A 15,799-nucleotide genomic window follows, 5' to 3' on the forward strand; every position below is an offset into this window, starting at 1 on the left:
AGAACAACTAACCCACTACACAACACAGACCCACTGGCTAACAGTTCACCCCTGGTTCCTACCTAACCAACACTTCACCTACCTCAATCTTCTCGGAGCGTGCCGGGGTCGAGGCGACTTTAAAGGCTATCCCTCGGCGGCCGGAGCCCCGAATGCCTACCCCCGCCAGGGAAATATATCCCCACCCAGGATTACTCCAAAAACAAAAAAGGCAAAATAATAAATGAGTGCCTGATGGAAAGACTGAAATCAGCCCAGCTAGACACTCACCTATCTCAACCAGGGAAACTGTCAAAAACCATACACACGCCGGTGATCCACAACCAAAACCCTCTCCTTCGATGGAGATATATATCCCGGACGAGCCCCCACTTGTTACGTTCCCCGCGGCAACTAGGGGATGGGGGGAAGCAACAAAGATAAACCAGAAAAACCCGGGAGGAAAAAGAGGACAAGGAAGCGGACTCAAGGCCAAAATGGAAACCGTTTTTATTCACAAAATAGTAGAAAAACAGCTAAAAGCACTGGTCTCCAAACAAAGAAAAAAACAAACACAAGAGCCAGGTTTTCTCACCAAAACTACAATAAACAAACCACAACCAAACAGTTCCGGGATTACGCACGCTCCTTTTCCCTTAAAGGAGCAGCGCACACTCGCTAGACATAGCTCACAACTCTCTCTCTCCTAACTGTCACCGCCACAGCCCACCAGCTCACACACCTCTCGAAAGGCATCTCCCTCTCACTTTTAAACATGGCCCCTTAATGAGGTGAGTGGGAACAGCTGCGTATAAGAGGAAGGGGCGTCCACCTGAGAGAGAAAGAGAGAAAAGAAAAACACACCCACACATAACCACACACACGACCCCTGGCACCAGGGTCGTAACAGCAATCAACAGAACTTCTACCAAAGGATAGTGTTTCTAAAGTGTGACCTGTTCCCAAGTTGTGTAGCAATGTTTAGCAAGTTGTTTATATTGCTCAGATTTTGGCAATGGAACACACAAAAAAGTGCTATCCCTTATTATCATATTTATTATTTTTGCCACCAAAGGCTTTGCACTCCACCATTTTTCAACAATGTTTTGTACATCTGGCAATGTTGTGGTGTCAGGAGCAGTGAGGCAATCAAGACACAGGAAATCTATCAATGATTCTATGTCATGCTGACCTTTGACACTACCCACAAAATGGCAATATGGCTGTGCCCTTAAGTGAGTGGGAATACAAAATAAATTTCATATATCATGGCTTGGCTTTGCAAACAAAGATTTATGATAGGGTCTGTCCATGCCTCCTACAGGCGTGCTTGTGGCTAAAAAGAGTCCTATGCGAGATAAACAGGCATGACCACACAGGCTGCAGGGTAGGGTTTGGTCAGGAATAGGAGCTGTGGATTGCCTGGCTTTCTTCCTTGCTCGCTTGTCCTCAAGGCTGGCATGATGGGTGTTCTCAAAGGATACAACTGCATTGTGCACAGTAATTCTCCAGTAGTTTCGGTCAGCAGCTAGGGAGGACCAGTGAGTGGGGCTGATGTTGCAGTCCTGGAGGGAAGCCTTGAGTAAGTCTTTAAACCGCTTCTTGGGGCTCCTATGTTTCTGTAACCTGATGATAGCTCATCATAAAGGATGATCTTGGGCAGGTGGTGGTCCTCCATCCTGGACACATGGCCTGCCCAACGAAGCCTGGACTTCGGAAGCATGGATTCAATGCTGGTGAGCCCTGCCTCCTGAAGGACTTCAATGTTGGTGGCAAAGTCACTCCAGTGGATGTTAAGGATGGAACAGATGCAGCGCTGGTGAAAGTGCTCGAGGAGATGTATATGTCACCGATAGGTGACCCACAACTCCGAGCCATACAGCAGTGTAGTCAGCATGGCAGCACAGTAGATACTAACTTTGATGTTCTTCTTCAGGTCCTTGTTGTTCCAGACTCATTTGTAGAGCCGGCGCGGTTCGCTTTTGCCAGTCTGTTGTCAATTTCTTTGTCGATCGTTGCATCCGCAGAGATTGTGCACCCAAGGTAGGTGAACTGCTTAACAGCTTTCAGCTCAGACTGGTTGATGGTAATGTGGGGTGGTTGGTACTGTTGATTTGGTGCAGGCTGATGGAGGACTTCGGTCTTTTTTAGGCTGACTTCTAAGCTGAAGAGTTGGGGAGCTTCTGCAAAGCAGGTCACTAAGCATTGCATGGCTGACTCGGTATGGGCAACAAGAGCAGCATCATTAGTGAACAGAAGTTCCTGAATTTGCTGCATCATAGTCTAGGTGTGAGCCTGTAGGTGTCTCAGGTTAAACAGGCTGCCATCAGTGCGGTAGCGGATGTAGATGCCATAGTCAGTGCCCAAATCATCCATGGCATGGCACATCATGCTGAAGAAGATGATGAACAGTGTTGGTGCAAGTACACAGCCTTGCTTTATGCCATTCAGGATGGCTAAAGGTTCAGAAAGCTTGTGGTTCAGTCTGACTTGCCCTTGCTGGCTCTCATGAAGCTGGATTGACCATGTTCAGGAACTTTGGAGGACAGCCAAGCCATTCCAAAATCTGCCAAATTTCCTGTCTGCTCACAGTGTCGAATGCTTTGGTCAGGTCTATGAAAGTCACATACAGGCCCTCGTTTTGTTCATGACATTTCTCTTGGAGCTGCCTGAGGACAAACACCATGTCATTCAAATTCTGTAAAGCTGCTTTGCAACAATGCTTACTGTTAAAAGCGCTATACAAATAAACTTGACTTGACATGTCAGTTGTGCCTCTGTTCATTCTGAAGCCACACTGGCTTTCTGGAAGGACTTCTTCTGAGACAGAGGATACCAGTCTGTTGAGGAGGATTCTCGCAAAGATTTTACCTGTGATGGTGAGCAAGGTTATTCCCCTGTAGTTGGAGCAGTCAGATTTCACTCCCTTGATCTTATACAGGGTAATGAAGACTGCATCATGGAAATCACTGGGGATTTCTCCTCCTTCCCAGCAACAGGTAAGGAATTCATAACATTTGGAATGAAGAGCTGGACCACCATGCTTCCAGATCTCTGGGGCGATGCTGTCAATTCCGGCTGCCTTCCCTGCTTTCAGTTGTTCGATGGCTTTGATGGTTTCTTCCAGGGAGGGAGCAACATCAAGTTCTGCTTTAGTTGGCTGCTGAAGAATATGCTCCAATGCTGAAACCTGGACATTATGGTTGGTGTTGAAGAGGGTCTTGAAGTGCTCAGACCAGTGGCTCAGAATGGAGGCTTTATCAGTGAAGAGCTCACTGCCATCCATGCTGCGCAGTGGGCTTTGAACTTGGAAAGTTGGGCCATATACCGCCTTTAGGCATCATAGAAACCCTTGTGGTCTCCTCTGTCAGTGCATAGCTGAGTTCACTTGGCAAGGTTGGACCACCACTGATTCTGGATCTCTTGAAGCTTGTGCTGGAGATTGCTACAGGTGCGGTGTAAGTCTGCTTTCTTCTTGGGACAGTCTGGCTGAGCAAGGTGGGCTTGATGGGCTGAACACTTCTTTGACAGTAGCTCTTGGACTGCTTGGTTGTTTTCATCAAACCAGTCCTGGTTTTTCCTGGAGGTATATCCCAGAACTTCTTTGGAAGCTTGCAGAACAGAGTACTTTAGGTGTTCCCAGCGTCCTACTGAGGAAGTGTCAAGGGAGTCATTCTCACCTTCAAGCTCGATTTGCAAACTTGACTGGAAGTCAGCTTTCACTTCAGCTGTCTGGAGACTGGTGACCTTGACCTTCCTAGTGGGCACACCTCTTCTCTTCAGTTTAGACTTAAATATGAGGTTCAGTTTGCAGTGGACGAGGCAATGGTCTGTTTGGCATTCAGTGCTAGGCATCAGTATGACGTCTTGGAGGTCTCGTTGATGCACTAGGACATAGTCAATGAGGTGCCAATGTTTTGAACAAGGATGCATCCAGGTTGTTTTGTGCTTCTTTCTGGAAGATGGTGTTTGTGATGACAAGCTGCTGTTCTGCACAGAATTCCAAAAGCAAACATCCGTTGTCATTACAGTTGCCAATGCCATACTTGCCAAGAATTTCTTTCCAGGTTACCGAGTCACAGCCAACCCTGGCATTGAAGTCTCCAAGGATGATGACTTTACCATCTGCAGGAACTTGCTGTAGAACACTATGCAAATCAGCATAAAATTTGTCTTTATCTGCTGGGTCTGCTTGAAGAGTTGGGGCGTATATACTGATAAAAATAAATTTAAAGCACTGCTTTATGCAACACAGTATGACAGTACAGGATAGTCAAAATGCATTTGTGCAGAATGTGTACAATTTCTAGCCTATGTTTATTTTTCACTGTAGGTACCCTTTGGAAGATTGCAAACAGGAAGAGCAAACCTACAGAAGAGCCGGGATGACAGTTCTGCCTTCAACACTATCATCCTGGCTCTTTTGCAGGACAAGTTCTCCAAGCTGAGGATGACTGACTCCACCTGCAGGTGGCTCACTGACTTCCTGATCAATAGGAAGCAGCATGTGAAGCTGGGGAAACACATGTCTGACTCCTGGATCATCAGCACCAGATCCCCCCAAGGCTGTATCCTCTCTCCTTTACTATTCTCCCTGTACACCAACAGCTGCACCTCCAGTCATCAGTCTGTCAAGCTCCTGAAGTTTGCAGATGATGCCACCCCCCCCCCCCCCCCATTGGACTCATCTTTGATGAGGATGAGTCTGCCTACAGGTCAGAGATTGATCATCTGGTGTCCTGGTGCAGGCAGAACAACTTGGAGCTCAATGACTGGGGAGCTAATCTTTGCTGCATTTCCATCAGGGGGTGTCCAAAAGATACCACCTGTGTGTGCATGTTAGCCATTGGTTCACTAAGGAGTTCATATGCCCTTTGTCAGGTCCTGTTTTTTGTCTTGCTGGATGGCATGCCACCCTCCTCACTAGAATATACTGGTGGGGGAGCTGGTTTAGACATCAACTACCCATCCATGTGGCAGGTGGTACTGGATTACAGTGTTACCAGTAGCAGAGTCAACAACCTGACCTGACCTGACCCTAACACTTTTTCACCACCATAATTGAGTCCATCCTCACCTTTTCCCTCACTGTCTGGTATGCTGCTGCCACTGCCAAGGACCAAAGGCAGACTGCAGCATATCATTCACTCTGCTGAGAGGATGATCAACTGCAATCTTGCATCTCTTCAAGACCTGTATGAGTCCAGGACCCTGAGGAGGGCAGAAAGGATTGTGGCCAACCCCTCTCACCCTGGACACAAACTTTTTGTGTCGATTTCCTCTGGTAGGAAGTTGCAGTCCATTAGAACCAAAGCCTTATGGCATGAGGTTATCTTTTTCCCCACTGCAACTGGCCTCATCAGTAAGGTCAGAGACCCCACTGACTCTGAACTAACACTCTAAATCTATCACATTAATGCACTTCCTCTCTGAAATGCAATTTTGCACATTTCATGGTCATGTCATGCATCTTCATTCTGTGAACTTTTATTGCATATTCCGACTCATACTGTACAGCTTGGCTATTTATTTAACCCATTGCACACATTCTCTTCTTCTCACACATTCATGTCATGACTCTTCTTCATCTCCATCTTGTGACCTGTTTTTACACATTCCGGGACATACTGTACAGCTTAGACTTCTAAACAACCCATGCACATACTCCTTAAATATGTCTATTTTTAAAATTTTATATTTAGATGCCTACTTGTTTTTAATCTATTTACAATTGCTATTTTTGTCTATTTTAAATTTCTTTTAGTTTAACTGTTCAAGCACCAACCACCAAAGCAAATTCCTTGTATGTGAGAATGTACTTGGTAATAAACTTGATTCTGATTTCTGTTTTTTTTTTATAAACATACACACAGCCTTGTAATAAAGAGACAGACAGAGTGGTAGACAGAGAGACAGATAAAGAGGTAGATAGAGAAAATGAGAAAAAGAGACAACATCATGTCTCCCCTGGCTAATCCACCTGTTTAAGGGCAGGGTTAAAGTGTGTAGGTGTACTTACCTGAGGTCGTAGGTTAACTCTGCCTACTGGGCTGTGAGAGTGTGACTCATAATGACTTCTGGGGATTGATGGACCTGAACCCTGACATAGGAAGTGATCTTCACCTGTGCGGTCCAAACTCAGAGACCGAATTCGAGTATCAGAACTACACAGAGAGAGAGAGAGGTGAGAAAGTAAAATGAAATACAGTGTAACATACATCACCTGTACATGTGTCACCTGTGTGTTGCTCTGTCTCTGCATCTGTGATCCACCCTGTCCACACTTCTTGCAGTGCAATGAGATGGCTTGTTCTGGGTCCTGTGCGCATTGAGAGGGTTCAACGACTCAGTGCTGCCCCCTATCTGAGAGAAGTCATGATAGCTGGAGCAGCGTCTACAATAAATATAATAAATTTTAAAAATATATATTTAACTTAAATGTGGTGTGTGTGTCTGTTCAGAATAGTTTTTAATTTAAAAAAAGTGTCTAAATTAGATTGCTGTCAGTGACTATACAAATTCATGCCAGCCTTCAAACACGACCTCAAACGGACCTGACTCTGATTCTTGTCTCAAGATTTGGATTTGTTCACCAGTTTGCGATGCACCCATTCTCTCCTGCAATTGTGTCCATGATGGCGAAGTATCCTGTCAGAGTGCAGGAACTTACGGATGCAATTGCAGGGGAGAGCGGGTGCATCGCAAACTGGTGAACAAATCCAAATCTTGAGATAAGAATCAGGCCCATGTCAAGGGTTGGTCAATATACAAACGGGATGTCAGAGATAAACCACAGTCTCAGAGTCAAGTAAAAAATAGAGCAAGGGTCAGAATAACTGGAATCAGTCCAAAACAACAAATGGTTCGGTATGATCAGGTACAGGAACAGAGAATGATACTTCACAAGGTGCGTGAGTGTTTGGCGTGCTTGAGTAGGGAGCGGTGATGTGGAACAAGTGTGCTCCCAATCAATACTCTGGAGAGGAAGGGCGCTGTGGTGCTTGGGAGTTGTAGTCTGTGGCATCCATGTTTGAAGGCTGCCACGAACTTGCGCAGTCACTGACAATTGCTAGCTTTAATTGCTATAATTTATCTTATTGGAGGTCAGTGATTGGTGCACCTGTTGATTAGGTCATCAGTCTCCATGCATGCCGATTGGCTGAGTGCCCTGACCCAACCCAACATGTCCTCCTGAGTATCAGCACTGAGCAAGTATGAACGCATTCCCGGATGAACCACCTACACACACATACCTTTTAGTAAAGTGCAGTGAAATTTTTTTCAAACAATACTGTCCAGACTTACTGACACTGGTGTGCACACACACACACACACACACACAGATATACACACCTTAAAAGCATACTTCCTGTTTTTACACTCTCTTGGAGAGCAGAATAAAATCTTATAGCTGGGGAGAGGAAGACTCCCTAACACACATTCCTCCCTACTGTCTGAGAGAGAGAGAGAGAGAGAGAGAGAGAATTAGCATCTGCTCAGGTTTTGTCTGCTTTGTCAGTGTTAAAAAGGTTTTAGTCCTTTAGTCTGTGATCTGATTTCTGCTGCACACAGCAGGATCAGGATGATCAGTTTATCTGTCACACAGCAGGTTTACAGAAATCCGGATGTCAACTTAAATTAAAATTACAAAATCCCTAATGAGCAAGAGGAGCAGAGGAGATGGTAGCAAGGAAAAACACCCTGATAAAAGAAAGGAGACTTAAAAGGAACCAGGTTTACAAAGGAACCAATCCTCATCTCAATTATTGTCATGATTCTTCTATAACTGCATACTGTAAAGTCAAAGAGTGCTGTGTTAAAAAGAGCTTGCGAGTGAGCATCATAGTCTTTGTTAAGTATAAACTTTCTTTAACCCCTTACACCTTAAGCATATTTTTTAAGCAATTTCCATCTGAATGATATACCCAACATGAAATGCTTATTATTCAGACAGTTTTACAATTATTTCTTAGTACCACTTGAAAGAAAACCATTTAATATTTGATTAAAAACTAATCAGGTTTAAAGTTCTTACAGTTAAAACATTATTCATTCAAAGATTTTAAAAATTAGATTATTAAAATTTAAAAATTATCCAAAATTCCTTCTTCAGAATGATGAGTAAATGAGTCTGCTCTTTATACAAATAATTCTTGTATTGTGCAGCAACTAAACTATCATTCTGACCAGTTTTCAGTTTGTTCCACAAATAAGTAAAAAAAAAAATACAGCATTTTTGCCCCATGGTGTGCATTTCCTGTGGCCAGGTATTTGAAATCTCTGCAGACAGGTAAGTCTTAGGACTGTCTGCTGAACATAAAAAAGGTAATGTGTATAATTACATGATGTATAGTAATACTTAAATAATATACTGTACTATATATTCAGTCATGATAAAGAGAAAGTACACCATCCTTCAATTCTATATTTTTATTTATCAGGGTGTAAATGACAATCATATGGTCCTCACCAACTTCTATAAACAAACGATGACCTCAGGTGACAAAAAAAAAATCAATATGTAGTCATTTTTTTTCCAAAAGTGAACCAGCATCCAGAAACCAGGTGTGAAAAAATAAGTCCACACTATAATTCAGTACCATGTAGAAACACATTTAGCAACAATAATGTGAAGTAACCTTTTATCAGTCTCTCACATCATTTTGGAGAAATTCTGGCCTGTGCTTCTTTAGCATTGCTTCAGTACTTTGATGTTTGAGGACATTTGTTTATGCATACAAGATCTCACCACAGCATCTCAGTGGGGTTAGATTAGATTAGATTAGATTAGATTAGATTAGATTAGATTAGATTAGATTAGATTAGATTAGATAGAACTTTATTGATCCCTTTGGGAGGGTTCCCTCAGCGAAATTAAGATTCCAGCAGCATCATTACAGGATAAACAGAGAATAGAAAATAGAAAAAAAAAAACTTCTAGATAAATTAAATTAAAGCATTTACATATACAAATATAAAAGAATAAGATATGGGGAGGGGGGGCCAGCAGGAGAGATATTGCACTTTAAATTGCACATTATATTGCACATTGTCCAGTATTGCTTAGTATTTCTTATTGTTAGGCTAGGCTACTGCTCCTTCCCATCCTTTGTCCTCCTGTTACCTCCCCTCCCCCCGAGAGAGGAGTTGTACAGTCTGATGGTGTGAGGGACAAAGGAGTTTTTAAGTCTGTTTGTCCTGCACTTGGGAAGGAGCATTCTGTCACTGAACAGGCTCCTCTGGTTGCTGATGACAGTGTGCAGAAGGTGACTGGCATCGTCCATGATGTTCAATAGTTTGTCCATAGTCCTCTTCTCTGCCACCGTCACCAGAGAGTCCAGCTTCATGCCGACCACAGAGCCGGCCCGCCTGATCAGTTTGTCCAGCCTGGATGTGTCCTTCTTGGATGTGCTGCCCCCCCAGTACACCACAGTGTAAAACAGGACACTGGCGACCATAGACTGATAGAACATCTACAGGAGTTTCCTGGACCTCCCAAAGTCAATGACCAGCTCCTTGGTCTTTGAGGTGTTGCGCTCCAGATGGTTCCTGTTGTACCACACAGCAAAGTCCCTCACCAGGCTCCTATACTCCTCCTCTCTGTCATCACTGATACACCCAACGATGACTGTGTCACCGGTGAACTTCTGAATGTGACACAGCTCCAAGTTGTAGCAGAAGTCTGTGGTGTACAGGGTGAAGAGAAGAGGGGCCAGCACCATGCCCTGGGGTGCTCTGGTGCTGCTAATCACAGTGTCAGATGTGATATCCTTCAGCCTGACATACTGCGGCCTGTCGGTGAGGTAGCTGGAGAGCCAGGTGACCAGGCAGGGGTCCACTTGCATCCTGTTCAGTTTGTCCTGAAGCATAAGGGCCTGGATGGTGTTGAAGGCACTTGAGAAGTCCAAGAAGAGGATCCTCACTGTGCCATTTCCCTTATCCAGATGCGAGTGGGCTCAGTGTAGCAGGTAGAGGATGGCGTCTTCCACACCAACACCTGCCCGGTATGCAAACTGCAGACAGTCCTGGGCATGTTGTACCTGGGGTCTGAGTAGGCTGAGGAAGAGCTGTTCCAATGTCTTCATCAGATGTGAAGTGAGTGCCACCAGTTGGAAGTCGTTCAGCTCGCTAAGCCAATTATTTTTGGGAACTGGAACGATGCATGATGTCTTTCAGAGGGTGGACACTCTCCCCAGCTGCAGGCTGAGGTTGAAGATGTGTTGGAGTGGTTCGCCCAGTTCTGCAGTGCAGGTCTTCAGTAGTCAGGAACACACCTTGTCTGGGCCTGCTGCTTTCCTGGGGTGAAGCTTCCTCAGTTGACCTCTGACCTGGTCTGCAGTAATGCATGGAGGAGTCTGTGTTGAGGAGGGGGAGGAGGGGGCTGCTGCGATGACTGGGGGGAGGTGTGCTGAGGGAAGAAGGAAAGATGGCTGCAGTGAGGGGGGGACGTGGGCTGGTTTAACCGGTTGAAGAAGTCATTCACCTCGTTCGCCCTCTCCACTGTCCCCTCAATGGCTCTGGTCTTTGTAGTGTGGCCTGTGATGGTTTTCACACCTTCCCAGACCTTGCTCATGCTGTTCTCCTTCAGTTTCTGCTCCACCTTTCTCCTGTAGCTGTCCTTAGCTTCCCTCATGCAGCGTTTCACCTCCTGCTGTGCTGTGCTGTGCTGTGGGTTGAGGTTAGGACTTGGCCAATCCAACACTGTGATTTTTTTTTTTCTTTAGCTATTCAGATGTTGATTTCCTGGTATGATTGCTAGCATTGTCCTGTTGCATGACCCAATTTCAATGCAGCTTAAGTTGCTGGACACATGGCCTCAGATTTGTTTCAAGAATATTCTCGTATAAAATGGAGTTCAGCATTCATCACCTCTCTATCACCATGCTTCAACATCTCCACCCTGGCCTCAGCAGTTTAAAGGATAATGTTTCATAACTTTTATGGTTTGTTCATTTGCAATTTTGCAAGCCTAAGTCATGCTCCATATTCTTTTTAAAAAAAAAAAAACCTTCCATGAAAGGCATACTTGCTCAGTCTTTTTCTGATTTTGCTGCATTGAAGATAACAATTTAATGTGCTTATAAAGGTTTTTAGGTCACATGATTTAGCTTTTAGGTTTTTCCTTATAACTCTGAGCACTAAACAGTCTGACGTTGGCTTGATTTTCCTGGGGCACCTACTCCACTCCTGAGAAGATTGCCAATTGTCTTAAAGACTCTCTGTCTCTATCTGTCTTTAAGACAATTGGCAATCTTCTCAGGAGTGAAGTAGGTGCCCCAGGAAAATCAAGCCAATGTCAGACTGTTAAGTGCTCAGAGTTATCAGGAAAAACCTAAAAGCTACATCCTGTGACCTAAAGACCTCTATAAGCACATTAAATGATATATATATATATATATATATATATATATATATATATATATATATATATATATATCTTGCTCTGCAAGATGGCAGTGCGTACGGATGCAGCAGCCCCTCTCTCTCCGTGTTTAGTGTCTAAAAGTGCATGTTCTAGTGTATGTCTGTGTGCTTTATGTCTATGTACATGTGCAAGTAGTGCACTGACAATGTTGATCACAAGATATTGTCACCACTGTCTTCTAGCTATAGGAAATATGACCAAACATCTCGTCTTGGACCAGAAAGTCATTGAGGAACTTCGAGGCCTGGGTCTTCTCCGCCAGACTACTACATCACCGTACTCGCCTGCTGTGTCTCACCCAGAGAGGAGGCACCGGAAGCAGCGTGAGAGGAAACAGAAGCGTGACAAACATGGAGGTATCTGGGCTAGGCTAGCCTGCACAGACCTGCGATACCATCCCTCATTCTGGCCAATGTACGCTCACTAAACAACAAAATAGATCACATAGAACTCATGCGATCTGTGCTACATGATGTGAGGGATTGCTGTGTTTTCATCTTTACAGAATTCTGGCTGAATAACAACATCCCGGACTCTGCTATCCAGCTAGCTGGGCAAACATGCTACTGTGCTGACCAAGCATTTATGGAAGGAGGCAAGACTCATGGCGGGGGAGTGTGTGTTTACATCAGTGATGCTTGGTGCCAGAATGCTACTGTTGTGCACAAACACTGTTCTCCGCTGGCGGAGTTTATCATCATCAAGTGCCGACCCTTCTACCTACAGAGGGAGTTTACATCGATTCTGCTCATCGCTGTTTACATCCCTCCCACCACTAACACCAACGTTAGGAGTGAGGCATTCAATGAACTCTACCAGGCCATCAGTGAAAAACAGACAGCGCACCCAGATGGATTCCTCCTCACAGCAGGAGACTTCAATCATGCAGATTTAAAGGTTTTACTGCCAAAATTACATCAATATGTGGACTTTCCAACAAGAGGTGACAACTTACTGGACTTGGTGTACACAACTCACAAAGGAGCTTACAAGGCCTCCCCCTCCCCCACCTGGGTCTCTCTGATCACATTACCATCATGCTGAGACCTGCATATAGACCCAGAGTGAGAGCCATCAGACCATCACAAAAAGGAGGTACGTGTGTGGCCAGAGGGGGCCTCCTATGCTTTGAAAGACTGTTTTAGCACTACACACTGGGACATTTTCAAAGAAGCAGCCACTTACAATGACCACATAGACTTAGAGGAATACACTGAGGCCATCACGTTATATCGGTACATCGCTAAATGCACTGATATCACTCACTGCAAAATCATCACTGTTCATGCTAACCAGAAGCCTTGGCTGACAGGAGAGGTTTCACAGGCTCCTGTGAGCTCAGGACACAGCCTTTAGGGCCGGTGACACCGCAGGTCTAACAACAGCCAGAGCCAACCTGTCCCACGGCATCAGGGAGGCAAAACGTCAGTACAGCAATAAAATATCTGGACACTTCAGCAACACCAGAGATGCACAGTCTCTCTGGCATGGCATTCAAACCCTCACAAACTACAAACCCCCACCATGGACCTGTGAGAGTGACATCACATTGCTAAACTGCCTAAATGACTTCTTTTGTGTGGCTGCCCACTGCTCTGAGTGTATGTACATGTGTTCATTGCTTCAGATGGGTTAAATGCAGAGGATGAATTTCACTGTGCTTGAAGTGTGCATGTGACAAATTAAGGTTTCTTCTTCCTCTTCCTCTTCTTCTTCTTCTTTGGATGCTTTGAAACACAAAACAACACACCAGCACAGAAGACCACTCCTCCCCTGGATGAACAGGCCATATGTCTGGCTCCAGCCAGAATGGAGAGGACCCTCTCCAGGATCAACTTACGTAAGGCAGCTGGACCAGCCAACATACCTGGTCTTGTTTTGAAGGACTGTGCCATGGAGCTCAAGGATGTCCTCGCGGACATCTTTAACATCTCCCTGAACCAAGCTGTTCTCCCCACATGTTTCAAAGCTACAACCATAATACCAGTGCCAAAGAAGCCCCTCCCATCCAGCTATAATGACTATCGGCCCATAGCACTAACTTCCATCATCACGGAGTGCTTTGAGCGACTGGTCATGCAGAACATCAAGTCCATTCTCCCTACCTCTCATGACCCATTCCAGTTTGCATATAGGTCAAACAGGTCCATAGAGGGTGCTATCTCCGCTGCTCTCCACCCAGCCCTCACTCACCTGGACTCAAAGTACACCTATGTGCAAATGCTATTCTTGGATTACATTTCAGCATTCAACACAATCATTCCCCAGCAGCTAATACAAGAACTCGGACATTTGGGACTCAACAACTCTCTTTGTAACTGGGCGCTGGACTTTCTTACAGGGAGGCCACAGAACATTTGGGTTGGCAGTAACACCTCCAGGACCATCATGCTGAGCACAGGGGCCCCACAAGGGTGTGTGCTCAACCTGCTGCTCTTCACCCTGCTGACCCATGACTGTGTACCAGTCTACAGCACCAACCACATCATCAAGTTTGTGGATGACACGACTGTGGTGGGCCTCATCACTAACAATGATGAAGCCAACTACAGGAATGCAAACTGAGGAGTGCATGAGTCCCACCCCCATCATGTGCTCATTGTACAGGGGCACCATTGAGAGCATCCTCACTGGCTGCATCACTGCGTGGTATAGAGGCTGCAGTGCCTCCTGCCAGAAGACTCTGCAATGCATAGTGAACATGGCCAGCAAGATCATTGGTACCCCTCAGCCCTCCCTTATGGACATCTATCACTCCCGTCTCACCCGCAGAGCCATCAGCATCACTGGTGACACCTCCCACCCTTCACACTCACTCTTCAACCTCCTGCCCTCAGGGAAAAGGTACCGGAGCCTCCGGGCCTGCTCCACAAGACTGCTGAACAGCTTCATCCACCAGGCTGTCAGGATGCTGAACTCTGTCCACTACCTACCCCCTACTCTTCTAAGCACCTTCTCAATGAGATATTGTACTGTATTAACACTACTGCTATTTTGTACATTGTTTTTAGCGTATTTTTAAATCTATATTATCTATATTTATAAATATTTATATATATTGTTTTTCTTAATTTTTTTGTGTAATCTTTATCTGTTTTTTTTACAAGTAAGGTGAGAGAGAAACGGCATTTCGATTCTCTTATGTCCTGGATATATAGTGAACTGACAATAAAAAAAATCTTTGAATCTTTGAAGATATATATATATATATATATATATATATATATATATATATATATATATATATATATATATATGTGTGTGTGTGTGTGTGTGTGTGTGTGTGTGTGTGTGTGTATGTAGAATAGTGAATTTCAAATTCTTTGGGCCTGGCCTTATAGCCCTATCCCGGATTGATGAGCCAAAACAATTGCTTCTCTGAGGTCATGGCTGATGTCCTTTCTTCTTGGCATGTTGTAGACACACACCTGAGTGCTCCTCTGCCACCCAAATAAGATAGACATATATTTGTCAGCATCATGTAATAATGCACAAAAATTGCAGCATCAGAATAACAATAACAGAATAGGTGCAAAACTACAAGATGATGTGAACTAGCAGCAGCACACATTTACAACAACCAAGTGGTAGTGAACCATATATGCATTTATGTTTGTACAAACCCGATTCCAAAAAAGTTGGGACAAAGTACAAATTGTAAATAAAAATGGAATGCAATGATGTGGAAGTTTCAAAATTCCATATTTTATTCAGAATAGAACATCAATGACATATCAAATGTTTAAACTGAGAAAATGCATCATTTAAAGAGAAAAATTAGGTGATTTTAAATTTCATGACAACACCACATCTCAAAAAAGTTGGGACAAGGCCATGTTTACCACTGTGAGACATCCCCTTTTCTCTTTACAACAGTCTGTAAACATCTGGGGACTGAGGAGACAAGTTGCTCAAGTTTAGGGATAGGAATGTTAACCCATTCTTATCTAATGTAGGATTCTAGTTGCTCAACAGTCTTAGGTCTTTTTTGTCGTATCTTCCGTTTTATGATGCACCAAATGTTTTCTATGGGTGAAAGATCTGGACTGCAGGCTGGCCAGTTCAGTACCCGGACCCTTCTTCTACGCAGCTATGATGCTGTAATTGATGCAGTATGTGGTTTGGCATTGTCATGTTGGAAAATGCAAGGCCTTCCCTGAAAAAGATGTCATCTGGATGGGAACATATGCTGCTCTAGAACCTGGATATACCTTTCAGCATTGATGGTGTCTTTCCAGATGTGTAAGCTGCCCATGCCACATGCACTCATGCAACCCCATACCATCAGAGATGCAGGCTTCTGAACTGAGCGCTGATAACAACTTGGATCGTCCTTCTCCTCTTTAGTCCGAATGACACGGCGTCCCTGATTTCCATAAAGAACTTCAAATTTTG

At 44.5% G+C, this 15,799-nt stretch overlaps 1 protein-coding gene across 1 annotated transcript in view; it reads right to left on the bottom strand.

Moving 5' to 3' along the window:
• Nucleotides 1–15,799, bottom strand: part of si:ch211-234p6.5 (uncharacterized) — a 99,811-nt gene that overhangs the window by 68,860 nt on the left and 15,152 nt on the right. The window contains exons 2-5 of the mRNA XM_060920874.1: nucleotides 7,333–7,433; nucleotides 7,100–7,218; nucleotides 6,218–6,373; nucleotides 5,999–6,143 (exon numbers count right to left, since the gene is read on the bottom strand). Coding sequence (XP_060776857.1) covers nucleotides 5,999–6,143; nucleotides 6,218–6,373; nucleotides 7,100–7,203 — 405 coding nt within the window. The 5' untranslated portion in view covers nucleotides 7,204–7,218; nucleotides 7,333–7,433. The remainder of the gene's footprint in view (nucleotides 1–5,998; nucleotides 6,144–6,217; nucleotides 6,374–7,099; nucleotides 7,219–7,332; nucleotides 7,434–15,799) is intronic.

This window comes from Neoarius graeffei, chromosome 5 (assembly GCF_027579695.1).
Source record: "Neoarius graeffei isolate fNeoGra1 chromosome 5, fNeoGra1.pri, whole genome shotgun sequence".
Classification (NCBI taxonomy): Eukaryota; Metazoa; Chordata; class Actinopteri; order Siluriformes; family Ariidae; genus Neoarius; species Neoarius graeffei.